The sequence below is a fragment of the Morone saxatilis genome, unplaced genomic scaffold (assembly GCF_004916995.1).
Source record: "Morone saxatilis isolate NCDOM2014 unplaced genomic scaffold, NCSU_SB_2.0 Contig7, whole genome shotgun sequence".
Lineage (NCBI taxonomy): Eukaryota > Metazoa > Chordata > Actinopteri > Moronidae > Morone > Morone saxatilis.
Genome location: NW_023340246.1, coordinates 7,883,884 through 7,911,091, shown reverse-complemented (window position 1 = coordinate 7,911,091; position 27,208 = coordinate 7,883,884). Strand labels below are relative to the sequence as shown.

At 40.4% G+C, this 27,208-nt stretch overlaps 1 protein-coding gene across 1 annotated transcript in view; it reads left to right on the top strand.

Annotated features, from left to right (window-relative positions):
• The window catches only part of LOC118340952 (MAM domain-containing glycosylphosphatidylinositol anchor protein 2-like), a 105,211-nt gene extending 82,131 nt beyond the window's left edge, over positions 1–23,080 (top strand). Inside the window, exons 13-18 of the mRNA XM_035679119.1 lie at positions 5,105–5,125; positions 7,381–7,536; positions 11,563–11,724; positions 18,104–18,234; positions 18,788–18,884; positions 19,993–23,080. Coding sequence (XP_035535012.1) covers positions 5,105–5,125; positions 7,381–7,536; positions 11,563–11,724; positions 18,104–18,234; positions 18,788–18,884; positions 19,993–20,078 — 653 coding nt within the window. The 3' untranslated portion in view covers positions 20,079–23,080. The remainder of the gene's footprint in view (positions 1–5,104; positions 5,126–7,380; positions 7,537–11,562; positions 11,725–18,103; positions 18,235–18,787; positions 18,885–19,992) is intronic.
• The last annotated feature ends 4,128 nt before the right edge of the window (positions 23,081–27,208 follow it).

The window sequence follows — 27,208 nt, the reverse complement described above, 5'->3', positions numbered from 1 at the left end:
TATATTAATGGCAGAGCTTTTTGGGTCTGTAAAAGGGAAACTAATGCGGAACGTGTCTTAAACCTGTATTTTTTTCTAATGGCCGCAGTTGGCAGCTCCCATTGGTAACAAAAGAAAGTCTAGTATGCGAGTCTTATGGAGAAATTTACACAGCCTACTTCTGACATAATTTATTATCTTACTAAACAGTTTCCTAATAAGCTTCACTGGTCCACAATGTCTGTTTCAAGTCTCCCTTCACAATATGGCCATGTTTTTATTTAGTAACATTAAATGGTCCCATTTAAGAGTAAAATAGATAATAAGCACAATAAATAAAGCTCAATGCAAAAACTAAGATCAAACTGTCCACCTGCTGATCAATATGGAATCAAGATTGTAATTGCAATGCCATTTGTATCATTTCTTGTTTAGAATTTAAAGTGTTTTTTGCATACTAACAGCAAAAACGTATACTCAAAACATTCATATTTAGTATATTCCTGAATATACAATTAATATGTAGTTTGGAATTGGGACAACTGCTTGTTTCTCCCAAAAGGCAAAACCTTGTGCTGCTTCCTTTGAGTCTTTTTGACTTGATTCGTTGTCACTTTGCCGAAGGCACACTTGTGGCAGATAGCAGTGCAGTGGTCGAAACCTGGACAAGCTGTTAACATGCCACACGGACCCAGCTGGCGATTTTCAAGATTTCCACATAAGGACCTGGTCTTGTCCTGAGGTTTTGTATGGAGGTTTTGTATGATTCATGCTCAAAAAATGCCTATATGCATAAATGTGTGTATATATGTATATATTATATATATATACTCATAACTATATATATATATATATATAATATATATATACTATATATATATATATATGTTGTTTGTCTTTTTTTTATCTTTACTTTCTTTTATACTCAAAATAGTAACAAACTACTGTGCATTACCAGTTTGTCATGGTTTTCAACAGTGGTTAGAACTGTTGCTCGCAGCAAGAAGGTTGTGAGCTTGAATTCACCTTTACCCCTGCTCCTTATGGTGTGGAGTTTGCACATTTACCCCCTACTTGCTTTGGTTTCCGCCAACAATCAAAAACACATACAGGTTAGGAGTCTCAAAATAACCCTTAGGTGTGAACAGGAGTATTTGTCTCTGTGTTTGCCCTTGTATTTACGTTTGTATGCTTACCGTGCAATGCCGAACACCATGCTTCCTGCCTTTTACTAGAGCTCCTCATGACCCTGAAAATGTGTGTGTGGTGCAGAACTAACCAAAGAAATATGACTATTAGTCTGTTTGTCAGCTGATAATATAAACATTACTGTCCTACTGTGACATTTTAACATAAGGCTTCTGAAATCTAAGTATGAGTGAGTTTGCTCATCATTGGCCAAGTGATCATTCTGATGTACATAAAGCCGATGGTAGCAGCTTTTCTGTGAGTTGGCAAGAAAACACAAAAGCGGTTATAGTGTCCCCAGCTGTAGGATGAAGGATGGTTGTGTCACCAAGCTCCAAAGACACACTTTTAAATTTTGCTGCAGTGACAAACTCGGCATCTGTTTGATGTTCCTCGTAACACTTCTCTCTCTCTCTGGTTTCCTCCAAGACGAAGGATTTAATGTTTAAACCTCCTGTCAGCCCTCACAGTGGCAGGGTAAAACACTGCTGCTATTTCTTAATTTCCCATTTTTATGCAGCTCATAGTGACATAAACAGTAAGATGCCTGTCCTAAAGTCAAAACCCACTAAATCTTACATTAAATACAGTCTTCTGCTTCTGGTGATTTCTATCGCCTGGCGCCAGTGGTGGTTCAGTGTAATCCTTGTCTGAGCTCTTTTTTAGGCTTGGTCTCAACTCTTTATTTACCTGAGAACTCAGAGAAACAGTTTTTAAAAGTATTTTAATTTATTTTTTATACTTGGGCCTCAAGCTTGCAGCGTAGGGTTCCTGAGGACAGAGTCAGACTAGCTGTTTTCTCTTTATACAAGTCTTTGTGCTAACCTGAGCTAACCAGCTGTTGGCTCCAGCTTCATGTTTAATGAATGGACGTGACAGTGGTATCAAACTTGTCATCTAACTCTCACTAAGAAAGAAAGCAATTTCTCCCCCCCCAAACAATCCACTACTTACTATTTAAATGACAGCAAAGCTAATCCATGTGGAAGTCCATTAAGGAATCACTTGCATCAATGTGTCACACGCACACTGATGCAAGAGCAGGATAACTCAGGAAATTATTTGACATGGGTTGGCTGTGTCAATGGGTCTGTATGTGTTATTGCAGGACCAGTACAGAGCAGTTCCATCCTCTGAAGCACACAATAGCGTGATGTCATTTGTGTTATCTTTGTCAGGGAGACATGAGGGGAAGATTGCCGAATTACATTTGTCCACACTGTTATTATTCCAACTGATGGTTGGAGCTGTGAAGCTTTGACAGGACTTTCTCAGAACGTCATGGCACCAACCCAGACCCCCTAAACATGATGGATGGGAATCTTGGAGAGTGTGGATTATATGAGGTCAGTAAAAAAAAAAAGAAGAAAGAAGCTGGGCTGCCGTTGTCTGTGAGGGCACTTGGCTGCAGCCATCGAATCGTCTGCTGCTTTGTAATACAGCCGCAAGCCAGTGAGCAGGGAATCCTGCCAAGATGAAGTCAGTGTTTGTATCTGGAACGGCCTCTACGGACTGCTGTCCTTTGGCGGTCAGTGAGCTCACTCTGTGTTTCAATCAAAATTAGGCAATTTGGATGGAAGGCACTCATGCATCAACCAGCAGTTTGTTTTGTCCTCTCAGTTGGAAAAGTAAAAAAAAAAGTGAGTCAGACATGCACCTAATGCGTATGTTGAGGACTTGACCTGTCATAACAGAAGTTTTCAAAGAGCTTCACTTCACACTGTGATCACTGAGACTGTTTATCTTGAGAACTATCAAAATTACATTTCATCCTTGTTCATTATTAGAGGCTTTTTTAGCTGGAGGGGAAAGCAGAGTGCTGCAGTATTAAGAAAGAAATAAGATGTTTTTGAAAGCCTTTGCGGCTTGCTTCAGGGCTTTTCACACCTATGCGTTAACAACATTAATTTTGAGAAGATTGAGGTCCACTCGTGTTTTCATGAGCAACAAAAATATTCAAAGACTATGAACTTTCTGAGAAGAATGGTTTATTTTAAATGGTTGAGCGAACAATAGATCTCAGACTTAGTTTATTTTATGTCTTTTTAATTGTTTACCCATATCCAGTACAGTCATCTAAATTGAAAGTTAAATTATCTGTTTAGTATGTGTGTTGTAGAGAGGAGAGTTGCAGGAAATAGCAGGTTGAGAGGTAAAGGGCTGGCGAGCGGGAGGGGGGCTGAAAGAATGGAGCTTTGTCAGAAAACTCAGCATCCGTTTCACAGTCCTGAGGCTGTAAGTTGTCATTTAAAAAAAGAATTCTGCAACAGCCCGGATGATTTCCTTCCTCACTGCAGAGTCTTTCATTGCAGCAGTGTCGCTCTGTGCAGTCCAGAGTAGGTTCAGCCGGAAAAATCGACTGTTGTGGGATGCAGGTATCTTCACAATCGAGCAGCATAAAAATAATTAAAGCTTTTATACAATGAGGGTATGATGCCTTTTCTTTCCACTCTCGTGCTCCCCTCACGGTGGGGCTTCAGCTGCAGCGTTGCAGTTCACTGAATGTTTTATATGATTTAATTGGAAATCCAATGGTTTAGTCTCTGTGTGTGTGTCTGTGCTTATTCCTCTTTTTTCCAAACTGCAAGTAAACAAGTGGACATACATTTCCACAAACCACACAGCGATAAACAGAAATCACTACTTGTGTTTCTGTTTTTAAAAAGGCCAATTCCGGCCCTGTTGTACTTCCCTACTCTTCAGTACATGTTTTAGTTTGTAGGAATGATTTGTTATTACTCACTTTAATTGGTTGGATTAAAATCAATTCCCCCCATGAACAGCAAGGTTTCATAAATCACGCAGCAACGTAGTTTTGTGGTAAAGCTGATGTATCGCATCTATTCAGCTAGTCAGCAATCGATCATGAAAATGCTCATGAATCTTCTTGACAGGTTAAATGGTATTTACTCTGCAAAAAGTGAAGTACCGACTAACTGGCTCGTTGCAACTCTGTGTGATACCCTTGACCTTTCTGTGTTTGCTGCGGCTGTAGCCTCTTAAATTATCAATGAGGGAAACATTGAACCGCAGTTAGGTGGACAGAATGCAAAAGAAGTCTTGCATGTGTTTGACTGGACTCAAGTCATCAGTGTTTGATCTAAAAGTTCCCATAATGGTGGTGCTGAAAACACAGAAAGAATCAAGGATGTTACAGAAAAGTGATTAGCAGACAACCGCTTGTGATTATTACTCATTTTTCTGATTTATTGGCTTCTAAATGGAAGTATAAAATAGGCTTAGTGCTCTAAATGGAAGTCACCTTGAACAAGAACATCAGCAATGGCAATAATGATAAGCAGTTTCGCTATAAGCTTATTAATGTGGTCAGGCCGGTCTTCCTAATCCCTCTGTCTTTTACATTTGATAACAGGCTGGGAACGACTGCTGTCACCTTTTCCACTTTAAATCCCAGACATCTCTTTTTTCTGTCTGCTCAATAATCATTGCATTGTGTGTGCCGGTGGATTGCCTCCTCTTTAGTTACGTGTTTTTTTTTTTTGTTTGCACACTGTGCGAGCAGTAGAGCTTGACAAAGATGGAGCGTGCACACTCTAATATGCTTGCAGTGTTTTAATATCACAGGACAATATTTCCAGCCTTCCCATGGGCCTCTTTCATTTTGTTTTATGACAGTAGGACACTGAGCAAAGTGTGCAAGTTTTATACATGTAGACTTTTATTAGCTCTGTGCCTAAACAGTAGATGACAGCAGGACAAAAGGTTAATAGTGACAGCTACTGTGTGCTTGTGTTGTATGCTGTAGTGGAGCACACAAAACATATCAGCTAAATCTTTTGTTTTAAAGTGCTACAGTTTGAGTGCTTGTACAGCTGTGTGTGCCTTTGCGCGCATTTCCGTTTAATATGTTTCACATATTGACAGACATCCACGATATTCTGTACTAATGATTGTCCCTGGCTTTTCTCTTTTACAGCTCCCATCAACCCTCACCTGAGTAAGTAATGTGCACCTCACTTAGCATGTCTCGTCAGAGAGCAAGCTCCTTCTGTCGTAACACAGTCTGTGAGAACAGTGGGGAGACTCAAAGTAACTGTACATCCCGTAGAGATCTGGCTCTCAACATGTCACAGTGCACTGGAAGAGTTCTCTAAGTGTTCTTAAGTAGTAATCAATGAGGTGTGATAAATAAGACTTTCCTTTAGGAATTCTGAGTAAACCTGCATCTGGATATTTGACATGTTGAGAGCTTTAAATTTCTGAGGACTTGAGGGATGGAGTGTGGTTGCATGAGAAATGTGTTTTTTGTGTGCATTTGCACGCTCTGTGCTTTGTGAGTATTACTTATGCATGTATTTGTGCAGTATGTGTTTATATTCTTTAATGTTTAGTCCCATTTATGACGCATTTCATTGTTGAAACTTTACAAATTCACATTATTCACGCCTTGAGAATCCACACTTAATAATTGTTTGCTGTGCTGCAGTGTGCTGTTGTGTATTGAGGTTTATTTATTTATATAGATATATATTTTGGTGGGTGTTCACACAAACATTGCCAACATAATAACAAACATCCTAATCACCAACATCATTATCCAAATCCCTGAAGGAAACTGTCTTACCTGCACGCCTCCTCTTCCTCCCTCCTTCCTCTGCCTCTCCTCCAAATCCTCCTATCTCTCGCGGGCACAGAAGGCGAAAACATTTAGTTTAGCTCACAGTGGATGGGGGCGTTAGTGTCTAGCGCCGGGAGCTAGACCTCCATTTAAATCTGCATGCCTATGAGGAGAACAGTCAAGAGTGCCTGCAACCTGGCCCTTTCCTCCGCTCTCCCGCTCCACCACTTCTTTCTCTCCTGCTCTCACTTTCTATCTCTTCCTCTCCCTCGCAGCATTGCTGCCCTCTTCCTTCCCTCAGTCCATCCACCCACACTCCACCTCAGTCTATGTTACCTCCATTACCTGAGTAAAAGCTGTGGATTCGGCTCCTCTCAAGGTCACCACTCCAAACTGCTCCCAGCTACGTTTTAATAAATCAATGAATATTTATCAGAACACATGCCTGCATCCCTGAATCTAAATGCTTCTTTTTACTATCTCTTTGAGGACACTTTCAGCCGCACTATGTCCTCTGGTTAGGTGTTTTGCTTTGTTTGTTACATGGATTAAATGGAGGTTTTGACACTGCTGATCCAGCCACTACCCCTTCATTAAACAGAGTGGGTTCATTCCCCACACATATGATTTCCGACTATTCATTAGTATATTCAGTGTTAGACATTCCCTTACATGTGACCCATCAAAACCCCACGCTTGACTTACAATTACTTGTATGTTTTTCTTGAAGCGTGACGTAACCTATAGTTTCATTCCCTCCCTACACACTCCACTAGTTTAAAAATTGCAGCCAAAGGGGCGTGGAGAGGAACGGAGGAGAAGGGGCGGTGGGGGGTAATGTCTCTACCTGCACACCCACTCCAGAGAAGATGGAGAGCGATAGAGAAGGAGGGAGGCGGTGTCCATTTGAAAAACTGATTACAAAGAGTTCAACTACAAAACATCCAAGGACAATCAACTCATTTTTACTTTCAATCATGAAAAAAATCATTAGCAGTTCAACAGATTTTTATGCACGTAAAACTACTTCCACAGTGTCAAACAGCACTTAGAAAACCATTAATGCCTTTAAAGAAAAATCACAATTTAGTGTTTCCATCCTCTTTCACAGGAGATTTATATTTTAATATCATTTGCTAAGGTAGTGTGTGTGGGTGTGTGTTTATTAAATGCAATCAACCATGCCACAGTACTGGGCTTTCATGGTATAGCTTCTAATAACCAGTCCCGACACACACAGACACACACTCTCAGATACACACAGACACACTGCCATTGGGTGTTTTTGGGGTGCAGTACTCTCTCTGCAGAGACTTCCTTACGGAACTGAACTAAACTGTGTGTCGTTGTCAGGGAAAAACCAAACACACTCAGTGACGTCTCCACAACAGTCAGTGAGAGGTCACATCTTAATTTAGAAATTCTCTTCACCGGATCGTACGTTGTAATTAGGACTTTGCTGTTGTATATCCTCCTGAGACACACACATATACACACTCCAGGAAATCTCATAAATATACAGTAGGTGTCACACCGCACACATACTCTCTTCTCTCTTCCAGGCGGTGTATAACTTCTCACTCTTTTATAATGAAGTGAATGTAAAAGCCTGGTTCTGCTCTGTCGCTCACCAGGAGAGTTCCACTGCAGCTTTGAGGAGGAGCCTATCTGCATGTTCACCCAGGATAAGAATGATGATTTTGATTGGACACGGCACAGTGCTGCTACCCGCGATACAAAGTATACACCCAACACCGGGCCCAGTGGTGACCGCAGTGGATCCAAGCAGGGTAAGTAGTTTGAGAAATCTTACCTTGACTGGTCCCTTTGTGCTACTCACAAAACAAAAAATATAGAGATTGATGAATAAATCATAAAAATAAACTGTTTTTATGTTTTTTTTAGGGTGGAGTGCTGAGGGTGAATTAATAATAATAATAATACATATATTTTAAAAAGCGCTTTTCAAATACTCAAAGACACTACATACAAGAACATCAATACAGCAAAACAATTAAATTTCAAAACAGTACATTACATACGTTATATAAAACACATTAGACTCAGACACTATTAACTATATATTTGAACTGAAAACCATTTTAAAGAAGGGTGTGATGTGTGTGTGATACACAAATATGTGTGTGAAATGATGAATAGGACAGAGGTCAGACTTCTTGGACAATGTTGGTATACAGTCCCGGACAACTCGAATGTGTATTGGAAGGAGGGAGAGATGTTCCAGAAGAGGGAGGGGGACACGCATACAAGAGAACGCTCTGTTCGCCCCTTCACATGTATCGGTGCGTTTCGGTCGCTGCCGGGGTGGTGGTAGTCAGCAACAAAGAGTTCTTTTCCGTCAGGATGAGCGGATGGCTGCGGGGATGGATTGGTGGCGATTGGAGCAGGTCCCAGAGCTTCGATGAGGTATAGGAAGGAGCCTGGTTATCAGAGGGCTTTTTATAAAGTCGTAAGAGAGCAGGATTATGTGAACTGAATTCGCTGTGGAAACTGGGAGCCCAGTGCGAGGTTTATTCAGAGACAGGGAGGAAGGTAAGATGTTTGTACTCCACGTTTGTGGGGGTGTGGGGAGTATTATTAAGGAGAAGGGAGAATTAAGGGGTAACAACCTGAGAAAAGAAGCTGGTCTATCTGATGGTACAGATGCTGCAGATGCTGCAGATACTTATGTATGACTTGCCAGACTTGATGAATAGGCTGTGGTCAATCATAGCTTAACTGTAGTAAAAGACAAACTTTTTTTGTAGACTTTCAAAAAACAAGAACACAGAATGAGAGCAAAAATCTAAGTAATTGATTAAACAGTGTATTGCTCGGCTATAAAACTTTCATTTTATATTATATTTCTACCTACAGCAGTAACCTAGCATCACCTCCAAGGCCCAGCAGCTTATTTGAAGTTGTAATATTTTATAGGGTTACAGGTTACGTTCAGGATTGGTTCATCCACTGTGTAGTATTTTCACACTGTGTGGAAGGCACTCCTGGATGCTGCTGTATCAAGAGTCTAGGGTAACGTTCGAGGAAGTTTACACTTCAGCAAACTCAGCCACACTTGTTACCCGAGATAGCATTAATTTTGTTAAAGTTATTTCGGTTTGTCAAACTAACTCACAGTTAGTCCTTATCGTCAAAGCCTTTTCCCTTGTAAATTTTTTAAAAATACAAAAAATGGAGCATAAATTGAACCTCTTTATTGTTTTCATAAAGTTCAAAGTGTTTTTTCTATTGTAAGCATCCAGTCAGTCTTATGTTAGAGAGAAATAATCTAATCTTACATTTTTCTTTGTTATACTGTATTATAATGTAGTAGTAGTAGTTGTAGTAAAACATAAAAATAATCTGCTCTGAATAATATTTCCTGCCTGAGATGAGTTTTCCACATTGTTTTCCCTCATTCAAAAATAAAGGAATCTAGGAATAGACTGTACGCATACTGTATGTATGTGCACTGCATGTTTCAAGTTTCTACAATACACTTGTTAAGTACTGTGTTAACTGTGTCTCTGTGTTAACTGCAGAGATTTAAGGTGAGCACAGAGAAACGTTTCCCCTTCAGTATGTCCATTCATTTAAATCTTCTTACAAAAGTAAGATGATTGCTCTGTTACAGCTGTCACAATGAACGTGTCAGATCCACCAACAGCATTAGAGAGAGTGACCGCGAGTGTGTGTCTATGTGTTAGACCTGTTTACAGTGTTTCTCTGTGCTTTTGAATGACACATGTTGAAATGGCTTCAGCTCTCATGATACTGAGCAAGAACATGTATGTATAGAGAGTAGATATATAGACAGATACATGTAATGTAACAGTACAACCTCAACATTCACTAAGCGGTGGGCAAGTTATTCAGTTGAATTTCTCAGCTGGGGATTTATCTATATAGCTGAGCAATCATATTGCAAAACTATGCACCAATAGGAAAAAAAAAACACAGTTGGTGTAAGTGCAAGTGATTATTTTTGCCAGCTGTCAGTGTGGCTCTGAAAACACTGCACCTGCTCATTGGATTTGAAAAAGTCAGTTGAATGCACACATTTAAATGGACACCACTCTGTTATTTCATATGTAATCCGTGCATGAATACGTGAATCCCCCCCAGTGCACAGGCAAACAGTGTGATCATCATGTTATAAAACACTGCAAAACATGAATGTGTTGTACCTTTTTTCCAATACTGCAACACTGAAAGTTCCCTTTTTTTGACATGTTGAAATAAGTTGGAAAGTGTTCCCAACAGCATAATAGATGATTTCAGCTGTACTCATTGTGTCACCAATAGCTTGATGCAGCACAATCTAACGATGAGCAGCCTTCATCATTTATTTTCAGGATAATCTTGTAACTGACTCTCTGTTGCTGTTTCCAAGGGTACCTAAGCCAGACACATTTGCATAATGTTTAGTATTCAGTATGTTAGTTTCATGTGCAGGTATTCCATATTGAAGAACTTAATAAATAAAGAATTACCTAAATTAGATTTGTAGGATCCATCAGAGGAAGGTATCTGTGGTGGAATAAAAGTGCCCATTATGGTACTGTGGCACCAGCAGCAGCTGAAGCAGTAAATAATGCATTGGCTTTAATCACCTAATGGTTTCAAAACGTCCAGCATTTCATTACTAGCCCCATTCCTTTTTACGTATAATTATCTGATATGAGATTCAACTGAGGGAGATATTCCATTTGATTTTGGCTGCAGGGGCGTGGAGCTGCTCACCAGCTACTGTACCTTCCCTGTGCCTGTGGCAGGGCAGAGATTGGCTTTAGATTATGCAGCTCAGACACAATCAGAGGGCTGTTTGACTCACTGCCATCACCGCTGCTGTCCATGACTGAGGGAGCATGAATGTAACCCCATTGTTATCGTATCCATTTGCCCCTGGTCATAGCTATTAGTAAAAGGAGAACTGTCCTTCGTAGAAAGGCCTGCTTCTTATCTCTGATATGGACGGTTTTATTTCCACCGTGCTATCATAGACTGGCTGAAAAAGCAACTCAGCATGACCAATGAAGCCAAGCTTTTTCCCAGTGTTTACAGTGACAAAAGATTTGTTGGTGTTTCAGTAGGCAGTCAGAAAGTAGTCGTGGGATTGTGGACACTGCCCGACTAAAGCACTCATATTTATCAAAGGGTACATTCACTGTTTGTGCAGTTTCCCAGGGAGGCACAATGACTTTGTCTTGTGTCCTGAGGATATCCACAGGGCATATTCAGATAAGATACTGGACTGCACTACATACATACAAGTATAACAGTAGACAGTGTTGGGTCATTTGCATGAAAAATGATTCTTGTTTATTGCAACTTGGGTCTCATCAGCATTTGTCCCATAAGTAATAACATTGTACTCGCCAGGTTAATGTAGAAATCTGGGAATGTGGTAGTGGGGCAAGAAACATGAGCAGTCAGACAGTTTTAAACAAACCACCATGTTAGCCAGACTGACTTGGAAGAGAAAAAAGTATCTTAACCTACCTTTAAACTATATCCACACTAACATGCAGTGATGGATTATTTCCAATTTAGGATCACCTCCAAATGTTAAAGATAATCTGTCTAAAGTGTTAGCTCGTTTGCAACATGTATAATCATCTGACAGCTTGTTTTCCTTGACTTGGTGAGTACAGTGTAAAACTGTTATAAAAAAGTTGCAACTTCAAGAATCTGAATTGTTTGTTATTTTTTAGATTTTGTATATTAGGATGATTTTGCCTGCTAGTAGTAGCCTCCTGTATGTACTGTATGTACATATGTTTTATGTGTGTTTTTCTGTGTCCCTGTGTTTTAAGGTTTCTACATGTACATTGAGACATCAAGACCACGAAAGGAAGGGGACCAAGCACGGCTTGTAAGTCCGTTTTTCAACGTAGCGCCTAAAAACCCTTACGGTATCACCAACCCACCTGCCTACTGCTTCGGCTTCTTCTACCACATGTATGGAAAACACATAGGTAAGATACATTCCTCATATGCTTCATTGTCCTTAGTATGTATAACAAACATGTGTTGCTCTTGGATTTAATCTGACATGTATCCACTTATCCAAGATCATCTTTATTTATATTCATTGCTCAATATTTCATAGAAATAAAATAGAATAATTACACTCATTCTTAAGATAACCTGTCACTGTTCTGTGGTTTTGGTTGTTTAAGCAGCAAAAGCAACTTAAATTGCATTGACAATTCACTTCTAAATGAAGGGGTTGCATTTTTATCTGTGTGGAACTAAATAACAGTCAATGAGGAAACACTATGACAAATTTCATTTACCAAAAAAAAGTCCATCATCAAGCATCTGTGGGACAGCACACAGTCTTTGAAACATAAACTGAGAGATGGGATTCTGGAAATTGCAGTCCACCACCTACATGTGAGACAGGAAACACAGTAGTCATGCTGAGACAAAAGAGCGAGAATGGCAGCACTTTTTTCTGTAAGCAACCAAATTTCAGTCATTTCCAGAGAGTTTGCCCCCATGGTGTGTGCAACAGGGAGTTTTGTGCTTTTATGCTAAAATTTTGTAAGTGCAGCTGTCAGATGTTTCAAGCAAAATAAATCTCATTTTTGCAACAAACCCTTTCAAAGGTGTGTACACAAATCCTGGGCATTAGCTCTTACATTCCTGTCTGAATGTAGAAAACAACCTTGTATGGCCCATTTGAAGATGGCAGAGCGACTGAAGGAGCACTCTGTGGCTGACGTCTGACTCTTAGGCTTTCTTCACCAGGGACCCAATCAGCCAACCACAAGCACTCCTTCTCTGAGTGCATGCTGTTTGTGTGTTTGTGCGTTTGGGAGTGTTGAGCAAGATTGGATCTCTAGCACAAAAAGCAGACTTACACATTGCTGAAGGCCTCTAGTGGCGACTTCTCTGTCTCAGCTTCACCCCGTATCATTAGCTACTGCACATAAGGCGGGTGAGGGGTGCTGCTGGGTGGGGTTGCAGGGTCAGCTAGGTATCTTGGGGGCTGGATGCTGTTCAAGCATAAGAGCAGTTAGTTAGACGGCAAGCTGATGGTGTGCATTCAAAGCACTGTAGAAAGCATTTACAGTAATGGTAAAAAAAAGTAATTCTATACTTTATTAAAATATCTATAACAAGGTTTCTCAAATTTGTACCATGTACCACCAAATTGAGAATATATGAATACTGCAATAATTCAAACCTGTTCAATCAGTTTCTTGTTAAAAAATATGTCAATATGTCTCATAAATCTCCCACAACCATGTCAGCATTTCAGGCATCTCAAAGGTTTAGGAACTCCGTATCTTCGATCTCCAGATATTAATGGACCTAAAATAAGCCACTTGCGGCTTGCAGCTCCGACGCAGCTCCGACGCTGGCCTCTTAAGTTGTAATCATGTAAGATGGTTCCTGTGTTGGTGCATTTGGAACCAGCCGACCAGTCATCAACTGTCCACCAATGTGTGTTCGGTCACTGCACCCTTGTGTGTCGCTGAATCATATTCTGGACTGCTTATTACTTGTTAATCCCCAAACCATCAGATGTCTCACATTTATATCTACCATGGCCTGCTCTCTTACCAAACATAGGTGGCCTGTGTTATGGACCATCAGCTTTGACATTTGCAGCTTAAAAAAGCCCAGTGACTTCACAGTTTTGGCAGTGGTCGTCTGGCAGCCATGATCATGACTTGTTCAAAGTCTGTTAGATCACACTTGAAGCCCATTCTCAGTGATCCGTTCACATGCAAAGCGAGTGTGGACATAGATTATAAGCACAGCAGCCTTGAAAGTACTTAGTGTGGCATTTGAGGCTGACACGCACAGTGACGAACATACATCGCTCCCTTCCAGTGTTTTTTTTTCGTCTTACCGCTAGGACTAGGCTGAAATTTTCAAATCTTACACAAAACTCTTGAAATCTATAACAAAATATTTATCAATAACACTCAAAAACTCAACTGTGTTGGTGTGGTTTGATCAGACTTTATTGACAAACAACTTGCTGTCATACAGTTCTGTTGAAAATATTGGTGCATGGACGTACATGACCTTCTCTTAATGGCCATGGCCCACTCACCTCAAACCTGTGAGAAACAGATAAAACAACAAAAAAGTCCATCATCAAGATAAAACAAAAAACAAAAACCGAAGTCTCTCTTGTGAAATAACTCATGCTGTTCTTGATTCTTTCTGTGCATGTGGGACTTCATTTATCTAAGTAAAAATCTGATTGCAAAAATATGTTTTCAGGGCCTTTGACAACTGACACAATGACAACTGACAAAAAGAGAATGCAACACAAAAATATCCAGTTACCTAAAAATACTACTTCAATAAAAATATATTTCAGTCAACAATAAACAAATAAAAGAAGAGAAAGAAAGAAGAAGAGCAATGATAGTGAATAAGCTCAAAGAGGGGACGGGGAGTTGCAGTTTTGTGCTCATTAAACTTGAACTTGACGTTCAATAAACTGTAAAATCACTACAGGCTGGCAACTCCACTCGTCTCTGTTTTGATTACATGTTTACAGCGAGCATTTGGCTGCATTTACCTCAGTATTCTAGTGAGACATCGGCGGTATCAGCGCCATCTCCACCCTCCACCTGCTCCGCTCTGAGCTTCTGCTGGACCTGCTGCTCCAACACGCTTACCAACCTCGCTCTCTTCTTCTTCCTTTCATTTTTTTGGACTGCGCTATGTATTTTTATGAGCTAAATTCTCTTATGTCACTGCCACTCATTTTTATTTTCCTTTGAAGATTGCTCAATAAATCTTTTTTTGTATTAATATTATTAATAGGCTTACAGATTGTTCTACTGAGTAAAAGGCAGTTTTTCTCAGTTGGAGGTAAACTGCTGCTATGTTTTGGAATTTATGCAGCATCACATTTGTTTTTGTACAAATCTGATCATTGACCTCCACCTAGTGAGCTCTCCTGGTTATACAGTGTAATCCACAAATGTCACTGAAACTCAGCAGAGAACTGTAAAATGTACATTTTCACTGCTTTAAGTATTGTAGTACAACTGATCCTTTAAGCTTAACACTGAGTTGACCACAGGGCTCCATAGAGTCCAGAACATAGCCAGGCTACTTTTCAGCTGTCCTCAGTGGAAAAGGCCAAGCGGTAGTGTCCAGGTGGGGGGGCTGGACCAAACATCTGGAGAGGTGGAGGCGAGGGAGGTGGAGAGAATATAGGGATAGAGGTGTTGGAGGGCGACTCAGCAGGGAGATGAGAGCTCCTCCGGCTCCCTGCCGAGGTTGAGTAGGCCGTGACATTTCCAATTTGCTCAAATTGATCGCCAGCCAGACCCTCTCTTCCCTGCCCTCCCCGTCTGTGGTGAAGCCCATGCCCAGACTGTGGCGTGTTATGATGAATGGGCTAAATGTCAAGGACTTGAAACCCAGCTCAGATCCTCCATACCACGCTCCATTTAGTATTCTGCCTCTCTGGCCGTGAGAGAAATTCGCCCCTGAGCCCAGGAATGTTGGTTTGTGGCCGCTTATGACAAATGGTCCAAATAATGTATGTTCTGTATACTGTATATTTTCCCTTATTGCAGAGAACTTTGTTGTTTTGAATAGCTGAAGGCTTTTTCATGTTTAGAGCTGTGAGTCACAAAGCCATCAGACATGGCATAGCACCATCTTGAAATCCTGGGAGTTTGATGCTCTTTGAGACTGTGCTGCTGAGGTGAGTCACAGTCGAGTTGTGGCACGGCAGCGCTGAAGGCCAGAATCAGTCGATAAGGAGTTTCGCCTACACACTGATGAGAACAGTGGCACAGGCTCAAAGAAACTCCTCTGTAGTTAGCTAGCGGGGGGATACCTGAGACAAGGTCACACTTAATTACTGAAGCGCACATCAAAGTTTGCCTTTGGAGCCCGTGTCGCATTTGTTTATAGGATTAAGTCTCTAGCAAAGCACACCAAGCAAGTCTGTTTTAAGCCTGACCTTCTGAGAAGCAATGGAGTCATCCTTTCATTAGCAAGGAGGGTGGTACTGCACCTCAATCCCGCTCTCTCTTGTCCTCACTACATAATTGAAATATTTCCGGGAGCTATTTCTCACTTTTCACCAGACTCACATCCTTCTCTTCTCAGATCTTTTTAAATTTCACAAGTGTCTGCCACAGGTATTTCTTTAAAAAAAAAAATAGTACTCCAAAGAATATACAGCATATTCCTTTGCTCAGGATGTGATGACACTGACATAACCACCTACATCACAATGAGTTCAAAGAAAATGTAAGTCGGCCAGCTCAGCAAGAGTCCTCCTACATCCTAAACACTTCAACGGGAGATGAAACCTGCAGGTCATGTTCCGTACAAGAGCTCATCTCTCACTGGAGATTGTGCTGTCGTTGGGGAAAGTGTATACCGCGCTGATGAGAGAATATGAACAGGGACGTACAGTATAGCTTCTCCCTTGTTTCCTCACAGACATGTTTATTTTTTTATCTTTTTTTTTAGGGAGCTGTACAGTAATGAGGCACCTCGCTGAGGCAAAGATGCTTCAAAAAAACGAGTTTGCAGTCGTAGTCTCTGCTGTTGTTGCTTGCCTGTTGTGTCAACGCAAAGGTGCTGTTTTCCATACATGTGAAATTCACTTGACTTCAGAGCAGTGGTCCTGCTGGGCTTCGCTATGGTGTCAATGCTAACCTGATTTGGGTCTTTGGATGCTGGCCCACTGCTGAAGGATACAGCTCTCTCTGTGTCTCTCTCTCGCTCTCTCTCTCTGTCTTACTGCATGGCAAAGAAAGAAACTAACACAATCGGTGTGTTTGGAGAGGAAGGGTAAAGTGGTTGCGCTTGGTGTCATCATCTGACAGTTTTATATCAAAGCCCAGGGACAGACAAGAGGTCCCACTGAGGGGAGTCTTCAATTCAGACCTGGTATATAGTCTATTCTGTCTCAATAACAGCTAGTATTTCTATGTTATTGTAAGGGTTATATATGAATTCAGTTGAAATGGATCTGCCATATGGCATTTTCAAATGTAGAGCTGGTTTCAGCGATCACATCTAGTGGTTTCTCGTGTGCAGAAATCCAGATCAAGAAAGAAGCCAGACTGGGGCACCCTGGTAGCTCACCTGGTAGCACTGGCACCCCGTGTACCAAGGCTGAGTCCCTGCTGCAGCGGCCATGGGTTTGAGTCTGACCTGTTGCCCTTTCCTGTGTGTCTTCCCTCACTATCCTCCCTTTTCTGTCTATCTTAACCTGCCCTTTAGGCAAACTACCGAACTGAGCAGAAATAGTTTGAAATTAATGATAAATTAGGAGGAACTGTTCTCCACAGGAAAAGTATTTACATTCACCAGAAATTCTCATCACACATTGCCCATTAGTGATAATTAATTTGGATTAATATGGGCTAGAGAATAATTTATCATCGCTTGCAGAACCCCAGCTTAATAAATGTATCAATTCATATGACCCGAGTTTAACCTTTGCTACTGCTTGGCTCTACTTCGAATGCAGAGGAATACATAAATTTGAAATGCAGGAGACAGAGATGAATAATAAGCTTAAAAGTCTACATCCAGTTTCACTTGCACTTTACACTGGAATTCCCAATGGAGCCCCCTAGTATGGTAGTAGTATATCAAATATAGGAGTGGATTTTCTACAAATAAGATTCATTGTTGCAGTTATAAACTTTTACAGTAGCTATAAGTACTCTAGATGTAAGATCTTTAATGGATATGGTAAATAATCTGTACTTGTATAGCGCCTTTGTAGTTCCAGCCACTCTAAGCGCTTTAACCTACATGCCACATTCACCCTTGCTCAAGGTAACTTTAACTTGCAGCAGGGATCGACCCACTCTCTACCTCCTGAAAGTCTTCATTGAGGCCCCATATTGTTATGAACCTTGATATGAGTTAGATAATGACAGAGAGAAAAGAAAGCACACAGGAGAGGCCGTGGGCATGCATTAAAAGTAAACAGAAACCTTATTCTGTCTGTATTTCATTGTGGTAACTTACTAAATGATTATAAAGGAGATAGACCAGTGCACTGCTGAATGCTAAAAGGTTGTGATGACAAACTGGTTACCTTGTGTACTAATGACCTACTTTAAGTTAAATACTGTAGTTGAGGGAAAATGCAGACAGACAAACCAAGTAAATAGCCTAAAATGTAGTACCATGTAAAATTATCTAATTATAATTCAGCTATTTTGCTATTTTATATTGTTTTCACACAACCCAGTGGTACATATTCCGTGGGCCTGCTATGGCTCCACTGGAGGTTGGAAAGCACAAGATTTTTATACATTTATTGTAATGTATCATGTTTGTGTGTGTGCATGCTGACCTCTATGTGTAACTGTCTCTCTGTCCCTCATACAGGATCACTAAACGCCTTCCTCAAGCAGAAGGGCCAAACGACCTCCGAGGGCCCCGTGTGGTCGCTAAGTGGTAACCAAGGTGACCGCTGGAAGCAGGCCAAAGTAAGCATCCATCCAACGGCGTCCTTCCAGGTGAGACCAAAAAACTTAATCAATCCAATACACAGCAGCATTCCCCTTGTTGCCCTCTATTTTCTTCTCCAACTGTGTTTGTATGGCAAAGTATTAGTTTCCTTGGAGGCTGCATATTGATGTAGCACTTCACAAGCCTCGATATTAAGCAGAGAAGTGGACGGGATCCATAGACAGTGTTTGTTGTTGAGAAAGCAATATCACTCACACTTTGCCATCAGGAAGCCTAATCTTTGTGAGTCGCGAATATAGAACTGCAATATTCTCCATCATTTTTACTGCAGCAGTTGCGGAAAGTAATTATAGTTTCAGCTGCACTTGTGTGGGCTTTTTTTTGTTCCCACTCTCACTTCTAACCGTTCTAACACCACAAGCATTCTCCATTGTTTAAATTTTGTGCCATTGCCACCTGCTGCACCAGCAATTTTAAAAGTGTAAAATTACACTGTTTGTGCCCTTTTATATTTTATCTTACATTTGTGCTAATTTTCTTGTTTTTGTGCTCTATCAAGGCAGAACATTTAATAAGACAAAGTAGTTTATTTCTCTGTAGGTGGTGCTCGAAGGTATCCGGGGACCAGGCATCGAGGGAGACATCGCCATTGATGATGTCATGCTAGAGGAAGGGGAGTGTCGAGACCCACCACCCAGTGAGTAGCAACACATTTCCACCTCCTCCATCCCCTCTCGTTTCCCTCTTATCTGAGCTCTGGGGTCTCGCTCTACCTCGCCGGACAGGGTTGAGATTTACGAGAGGGGATCTAATCTGAGACACTTGCCAGCACTGAGCTACCATCTCATGGGGAGAACACGGTTGCCATAGCAACAGTGTTGTAATCACATGAATGATAGCCACGGTGCCTGAGTGGAACACTGTAATTGCGCTGCAGGAACAAACAGAAGGTAAAAGCAGAAAACAGGACACAGAAAATGGCCTCCAATTGACAAGGTGACATTGGTAGGCAGACAAACGCTGTTCCTTTGATTGAAATCCTGCTATTTATGGTTGGAGGAATATTGTTTCCACAAGCTTCTCAATCTTAGACCTCCATTTAAGATTCCATAGATAAATCATTTTCATTTTCACGTCATCTGAAATGTGTGGTATTTATTGCTGCAAAATTTGTATTCATTTAGATTAATCATGATTAAAAGCAACATCATTAATGCATTTTTATGTTATAGGAGTGGTTGTCCAGAGTGATGTTAAGAATTATGCAATTCAATCCAACATGATAAATCTTACATGAGTTTGTGTTTATGTAAGAGAAAATTAATTATCAAATAGTTTCTGGAAATACATGTTTGGGAATACATTTATTCAATACCACTCTTATGTCTCTGTAAAGTATGAAACTGGAGCCAGGACATACTTAGCTTAGCTTATGGACTGAAAGTACAGGGAAACAGCTAGTGTAAAAAAAGACTATTTGTGGTTTTATGGGGTTTATTTGCTATTTCTTGGCTTGGAGCAGTAACTTTCTGAAGTCCAGGAAGTCACTGTGTCCAGCAAGGAAATAATCCAACACAAAACCGAGGTGTAAAATCACAACTTAAACAACATTTTTACACTTGAGTTTTTGTTTCTGTAGACAAAGCCAGGCTAGATACATACATGAGAGTGGTATCGATCGATATCGAAAGTATATTTCCTAAAATGGCTAGTATTTCTTCTGTCTGGGGATCTGTGTTTTGTTCATTGGAGTATATAAAATTCATAGCTACCATTATTTTCTGTTTCTTTTACTTCCTATGTAGATCTCAGCAAGGCTCCTTCCACATCCTCCCATATATGGCTGCTATGCGTCACCTTGGTGATGACCCTCCTGGAAGGTCAGAGGTGACCCTTCTCGCTGTCATCTCAGAGGCGAATATTCAGACCCACCGTCTGTGAACTATACCCTCGGCATCCAATCACCAAAGATTCATGCATCCTGAAAGCAGCAGGGGACCCCTGACAGACAACGGAGGGACTGAAATTCATGAAAGAGAGAAAAAATAGTGATAAAAAAGTTACACAAAAAGTAATAAAGAAGATGCGCTAATTTTTTAAAGAGACCTCTTTTACAGAAAACACCCCTCGGTGCAGGACTCGGGACATCTTTACGAGCACAAAGACAGGTGGGCGATGAATAAGCCTGGACTTTGGCGAAAGAGTTCACAAGCGTCGAGGGAGGACAGTTTGTAAAGCACAAGAACAATTTTATGAAGTTATGAAAATATCTTTGAAAGGCGGCAGAATATAGACACTGCTGACTTTTTGAAGAAGAAATAACATTTCCCTGCTTACAAATACATGGAATCAGACCTTTCTCTGTGTATCTTAATCTTCATCTTCTTGCACCAGATGCCAATCACCGACACTTGTTTTTCACTCTAGCCCAGCTTCACATCACATCTTGGCATTTCTTTATCTGCTTGGTGCTGTACTGTAGAAAAACAAGGACTTTGGCAACATTTAGTTCTGTCTGCTTACTCCCCTGTAGCTGCCTATGTATCTTTTTAACACTGTGCTCACGAGTCCAAGTGGCCAACCGACGGTATGGTGGCAGGAAAAAAAATGCAGAAGAATCAGCGGAGGTGTAGACAGCTGGACTGGAGGGCAGAAAGAAGTTGGAGCTTTGGAGCTGAAATGAGAGGGAGAGGTGGAAAGAGAGCAGAGAGGAGGTATGTTGAGGGGAGGAAGAGTTGAGGGAGAGGAGGAACAGGCAGAGAGTAGAGGAGGGTCCGATAAGTGAGGCCTGACTCGAATATTCAGTCAGCGGTCCACCTGTGGAACAGAAGCCACTTTACTTTCTGCCATGAAACAAAGTGCCTTCAGATTACAAACCGAATCGTGAGCCTGGGTGTTAATCAACATCGGACACATCTCTGTTCATGTTTCCTCTGATGGGCTATTTTCTACATGTTTCTTTTGCCCCACAAGTGCTGATGGGAGGGCATGTGTGTTCAGAGGGAGTATAGGATTGTGCCCGGATTCAACTCCTGATGGGACAGTTGTCTGTGTGTGTGTGTGTGTGTGTGTGTGTGTGTATGCAAGTGCGTGTGTTTGTGTGTGTGCATGCGCCTAAGCCTATGCCTATGCCTACGCGTAGTTCAATGTGAGGGCAGCAGACCAGGCTGTGCTGGCAGACCAGGTTGGCAAACAATTTGGATAAAAACAGCAGCAACAGTGAAAGTGAGGCTCTGGATCTTTTTTTTTTGTGCAGAAAGACAGTTTAAGATCATACGGAAGGATAAAGACATTTCGTCGAATGAATACCCCACTCTCTCTTCCCATGATTCTCCTTCCCTGCGGGCGAGCATTTTTTAACAAAAGAAAAGAACAACTGCTGAATAAAACACTGCGTTGTACAGGGAGGAGAGCAGGAACTTTGGGACTGCAGGCTCTTCATTAGGGTGATACGCCTCGCCCCTATCCTCCAACATTTATATGGAACAATGAGAATAAAAGATAATAATGACCATAATAATAGTCATGATATTTTATTACTCTAGCGAGAATGTTTCTCTGCTTTTACACAAACTGTGAAGATTGACTGTGGAAGATCTACCTGAGACCATAACCTTAACCAGCGGGGTTTTTAAAAAATGTATTGTAAAAAAGAGAAAATAAGAAAATGAAAAATTCCGTTCATTGTTGGTTATGACAAATGTTTTGAGGACTTGTGTCTTGTTTCTTATTTTTTCTGTTGAAGATGACTTAACTTCCTTTCTCTTCTTGTTGTCTCCCTTTGCATTGCTTAAGTATCAAAGCTGATGGAAGCATAAGAAGTAAACCAATTTGGTAACTGTATAACTTGTAAATGTTAAAGAAGCTCTATTCAAAGGTTTATGATAAATGTTTTATGTTGGAGTACAGGAAGCACAACATACAGTTTAAGGTCTCAACATATAAAATCCATTTTATATTTCTCTGCACATACGTGACCTACTCCCACAGGCTTTTCAACACTCTGAAACAAGTCCACGTTTAACAGCAAATTGATCATTTTTTACTTGTGACATTCATATTTATAGGGCAACCAGAACACGAGAGAAAGCAAAGGAAACCCAGTCAGGAGTATAAATAAAACCTTAATGAATGCAGACTGGGTAAAGGTTCAGTTTGGTGTTGTGGTTGTTCAGCATATGTAGCCTCTTCAGTGGAAGCCTGGGTGGTCTGAGTGGGTTATGTACATGTGTAAACATGAAGCTGTGTACAATAGGTGTGATAAGAAACTGATACATTTATAGATGATAAATATGCTAAACAAAACAGAGCAGAATGATGAGCATTTCAGGGCATCCTTACAATATCATTATGGTCTGTATGATGTTATAGACACATAATCACAGCTATTATCTGCTATCCATTTCTGTAGATTTTTTTTTCTCCTTTCATTTGTGTGTTTTTATTACCATAAGGCCCAGATCACAATGAATGTAAATGGAGTTCTGGGAGGAGTTCTTTTCTTACAGTCTTACTAGATGTAATGTTTTACTAAAACATGTGTTTTTTGTGTGCTTTTGATGATGAGAACTTTCAGACTTTCATAGGTTGTTTTGGACACATCAAGAACATGACGTTCGCCTGACTTTGACACAGACTTTGACACAATTTCCAAAAATATAAGCTCAGATAAAATATCCATTAGCTAGTCGCTATATCCTCCTGTGGTATAGTAGGTAATGAAAAGTGCCAAAGTGCCCCGTGTCATCACTGTTACTAAGTATGGATATGAGTTCCTTAAGATATTTTGGTAATTGTTCCTTTTACACCCTGAGCACTTGGTCAGTTCATAACAAGAATACAAAATCCTTATGTAATAGAGACCTGGAAGTACATGAATGATTAAAAGTTACAGCTGGATTTAAATGAAAGAATGCCTTTGGTATCACTTTGGTGTTGAGGTCAATACATTTAAAGTAATAGTTTGCCATTTTTTGGGAATGAGTTTATTTGCTTTATTTCTGGAAGCTCCTTAGCTTAGCTTAGCATGAAGACTGAAAAGAGGGAGAAACAGCTAGCTTGGCTCGATCTGAAGGTAACAAAATCCAACTAGCAGCATCTCTAAAGCTCACTACTTAACATCTTGTGTTTTGCTTGTTTAATTCATGCAAAACTCGAAGTGTAAAAAACAACTTGTTATGGTTTAATGAGGGGTTGTCTCCATGAGCTTGCCAGGCACCAGCAGAGACTTAAGGAGGTCACTGCTTTCAGCCAAGAAATAGTCTGGCACATAATGAAACCGCAATTAGTCATTTTTGCTCTTCGGTTTACGTGCGGATTAAACAAACAACACATAATGTGTTCATTGGTGAGGTTTAGAGGTGCTAGTAAGAAGATTTTGTTAGCTAAGCTAAGCTAACTGGCTCCCGGCTGTCTGTTTATATTTACCATACAGACATTATGGTATCAATCTTCTCATCTAACTCTCCTCTAAAGTCGGCATACTGTGAAATGTGTTTTGTGCATGCTGGAATTATATCGGTGTCAGCCTTTCAGAAACTATGCAGACCTGCTTTTGTGGTGTATTTTAATAATTCTGGGTACATTCATACATATCTGCACAATTTTTATCCATGTGAAGCAAATATTGTCTGATTTTCCAATAGTCACGGCTGAAATTGGACATAAAAATGAATCATTGTTTGTTTCCATGGTATTACAGCTCCCACCATATCCTTGATTTCAATTTCTGTGCAATTCACACACCCTGTGTCAGCCTCTGCCCTTTGTGTACGCAGGGGATGTGAGCCTGGTGACTATCTTACACACTCAGCTCTGCTCTATTTATTGATAAAAGTCCTCTAAGCTACTTCAAAGTACAATTGGAGGGGATTAACAGTTTTTGAATATGTAAACAATGTTGTGTGACAGTTTTCTTTCTTACGGTGTTTTCTGACTTTATTTTGATGATTAGAGGCTTCTGTAGTCGCGGAGGGTGTGAAGTGTTCATAAACTAACAAGGGGAAATGGGTTTAGGTATTTGTCTCTGCTGATTAGTTTGTGGTGCTGGAGATGAATGTGACCATGTGTGCCTGGGGCCAAGACATTTTGCGTGTGTTGTTTTTTTTCCCACCAGCACACACAGTGTCAGATGTTTCTCACAGCAGCCACTTTATTTTGACACTCATGCAAGACTTTGCCGTGTGAGTGGTGATAGTGCCATCAATTTTAATAGAGGGTTACAAAAATAAAATGACAGTAGCTTTTTTTTTTCACTTTTCTTCGTGGTAGACCTTTCTTGGAATCTATTAAGCTCAGTCCTTGAAAACACTGTCATGATAACATAAAATTTAAAGGTCTCTATTTATTTTATTTATTATTTTGTCTGCAAGAATTGTACTGTAATCTACTGCAACTGTCCAGTAATGAATACTACACTCTTAAATAGAGCAAAGCGCTAGGCAGAGCACTGAAGTCACACTTGCATCACTTGATGGGCATCAGCTGTTTTCGTTCATGCTTCACAATCACTAGCTGAATCTACGGCTGTGTGGCTGTCAGCTGACTAGCAACGTCCAATTATATTCATGCAGGTGTCCTCCTACAGCTTGGCCGTTACTGTATAGCCTGATACTTCTCACTATTACTCTTGTGCCATTGTTGTTTGCTACAACAGCTCCCTCCACCACCTAAAGCTCCTCCGTATGTGCCATATTTTGTTTTATATAACAGTCTTAACATTCATGTATGTTGCTGCTCATATTGTTTGAGAGTTCTGTCAAACAGTAGAGCATTTTCCACCAAAAATATCTGTATAACCATTTGCCATATAGCTTAAGTTCCTTGACTAAAGTGTCTGACTGACATGCAGTTATTTGTTGTTGACGCACGCGATTATTTGAAGTTGATGGTAGTCATTTTTGAAGACTTGACTTTGTGATGGTGTTGTGTCCATGCAGTTAGTGTAAATTAGATGGAATTTATGCAGTCAAATAAAATGACTAGAAAGGACAGCCTGAAAATGCACCATAGAATTCAGTCCATACAACAACAACAGAAAAAAAGCTAAAGAACTAAAGCTTGCAGTTTCAACAAATATTATATTTAAGGTGTTTGTGCCAGTTGTATTGCATTGCATTACATCGTACTGGTCACCCTAGAAATGACCTTTTTCCTTTGTTACACTGCAGAAAACAAACAACACTAGTCGATCTTTATTGCACAGAAAAGGGAATAGCCATTTGGTAGGTGGGAGGAGGAAAGCCGGCTGCAGTGATAGTGTTTTCCTTTTAGAATGCAGTTTCACCTTCTTTACTGATAAAATTACACATTTGACTTGCTACCTTTGTGTAACATAAATGCTACGTGTTGGTCTTAATTGAACCGCAAAGGAAATAACCTATTGTCAAATATGGTAAGGTTCTGGAGTACCATGGAAACAAACAAGGACTTGTTTTCAGCGCTGTTTCATCCTGTATTATTTATAAAAATCTGTTGGGGTTTTTTTGTGCATTGATGAATACACAAATACATAATGCAGTTGTGCATGAATGTACCCAGTGCTCAGATTAATACCATTAAAATGGAGGTACTGTAGCATTAAAGGACGTGGTCTGTCAGAGTTTGTGCAGGCTGCAGATTGAACATAATTGCTGTACAGTGCATTATGTTGAAACAATTTCCCAAGTTCTTTGCTAAATTTGATTAAACCTATCCATGTGAGTAGAACCATGACCAGTTGCTATGTGAGAAAATTTAATTTAAAACAAAGTATTGCCTTAATTTCTAGAAAGTGCATACCTCGTAATATTATAAACAAGTAGAAGAGATCCTGCTAAACAATTCCCAACTGTAATATTTCTTGGAGGTGTTTTTAAAGAAATTCAGCTGTAATTTTCACATTTTTACCAACTTAGTTACAGCTATAATTTAGTATCCTCACTATGTATTTAAATGCGTAATACCTAGTGCTTCGAGGGTCTCTAAAAGGAATGGTCCCAACAATTCTTTCTGAGTGGAAATGTTCTCATTTTCTGTTCAACCTGAGAAGGGCTTTGTCACATTGTGCCATTCATTGCGCTATTTTAGCTCCCCGAATAACCATTCACTTTCACTAGCATGATATAAATGCAGCTGGTTGCCCTATTATCACTATACACACCCTGCTACTTGGTATTGATTCAGCAAAGAGAATTGGTGCCAAAAGTGGGGGAGGCATTGTGGTTAGGCACGACCAGCACCGACAGAATTGGCAGTCACTGTGAATTTGGCACTTAGAAAAATGTTCGTATGAAGCAGTCAAGCAGGAACAAAATGTCTGTCAAATTGAAGCTGAAACATTACCTGTGTGTTGAATGTTTTTCAAGAGTAAAATTGCCATCTTAATGCAGTAAGTTTCTTTCACTTTCACACAGTGGCTAGGCAGTACTGAGTGACTTCTCGACAGGAAGCTGACTGCAGTCTCACTAAATAACTGGAAGAGGTAGACACATTTCAGAGATCTCATTTTACTCTGTCAGGAAAGAAGCAGGATGTCGTTATTTGATGGCATGGCTGCTCAGTGTGACAACTTTACCGGTGGGAAAACTGCCACCTCTTGGTACCTTACTGTCTCTGGTGTTGGAGTGAATCTCGCTACTCTACGTCTCGATGGCTTTCCTCTTTTCTCTGTCCTCTCTTTCTCCTTCACCTGCTCTGATCATGAATCGCAGGCCCGCAGCAGCAACACAAATTCCCGCACAGACTCCATTTTTACCAGTTATTTACCATCAGTGCGGCTGACTGCGTGCAGAATGACAAGAAAAGACCCCTGGAAATAATGAGATGTGATGCTGTAATATCAAGGTTGTTGAGAAAGCTGTGTTTCAGTGATGTTATTTATCTTGTTCTGTGCCGACACCCTGTAATGATGACCTGTCACTCTTCTCTGTTATGTGCTCTATATTTATATATGATCAGGCTTCTTTTTCACTGTATTTCTTTGGATTTATCACCCATTTTTTGTGCCATACCTGCAACTAATGAAAAAATAAAGAAAAGGAA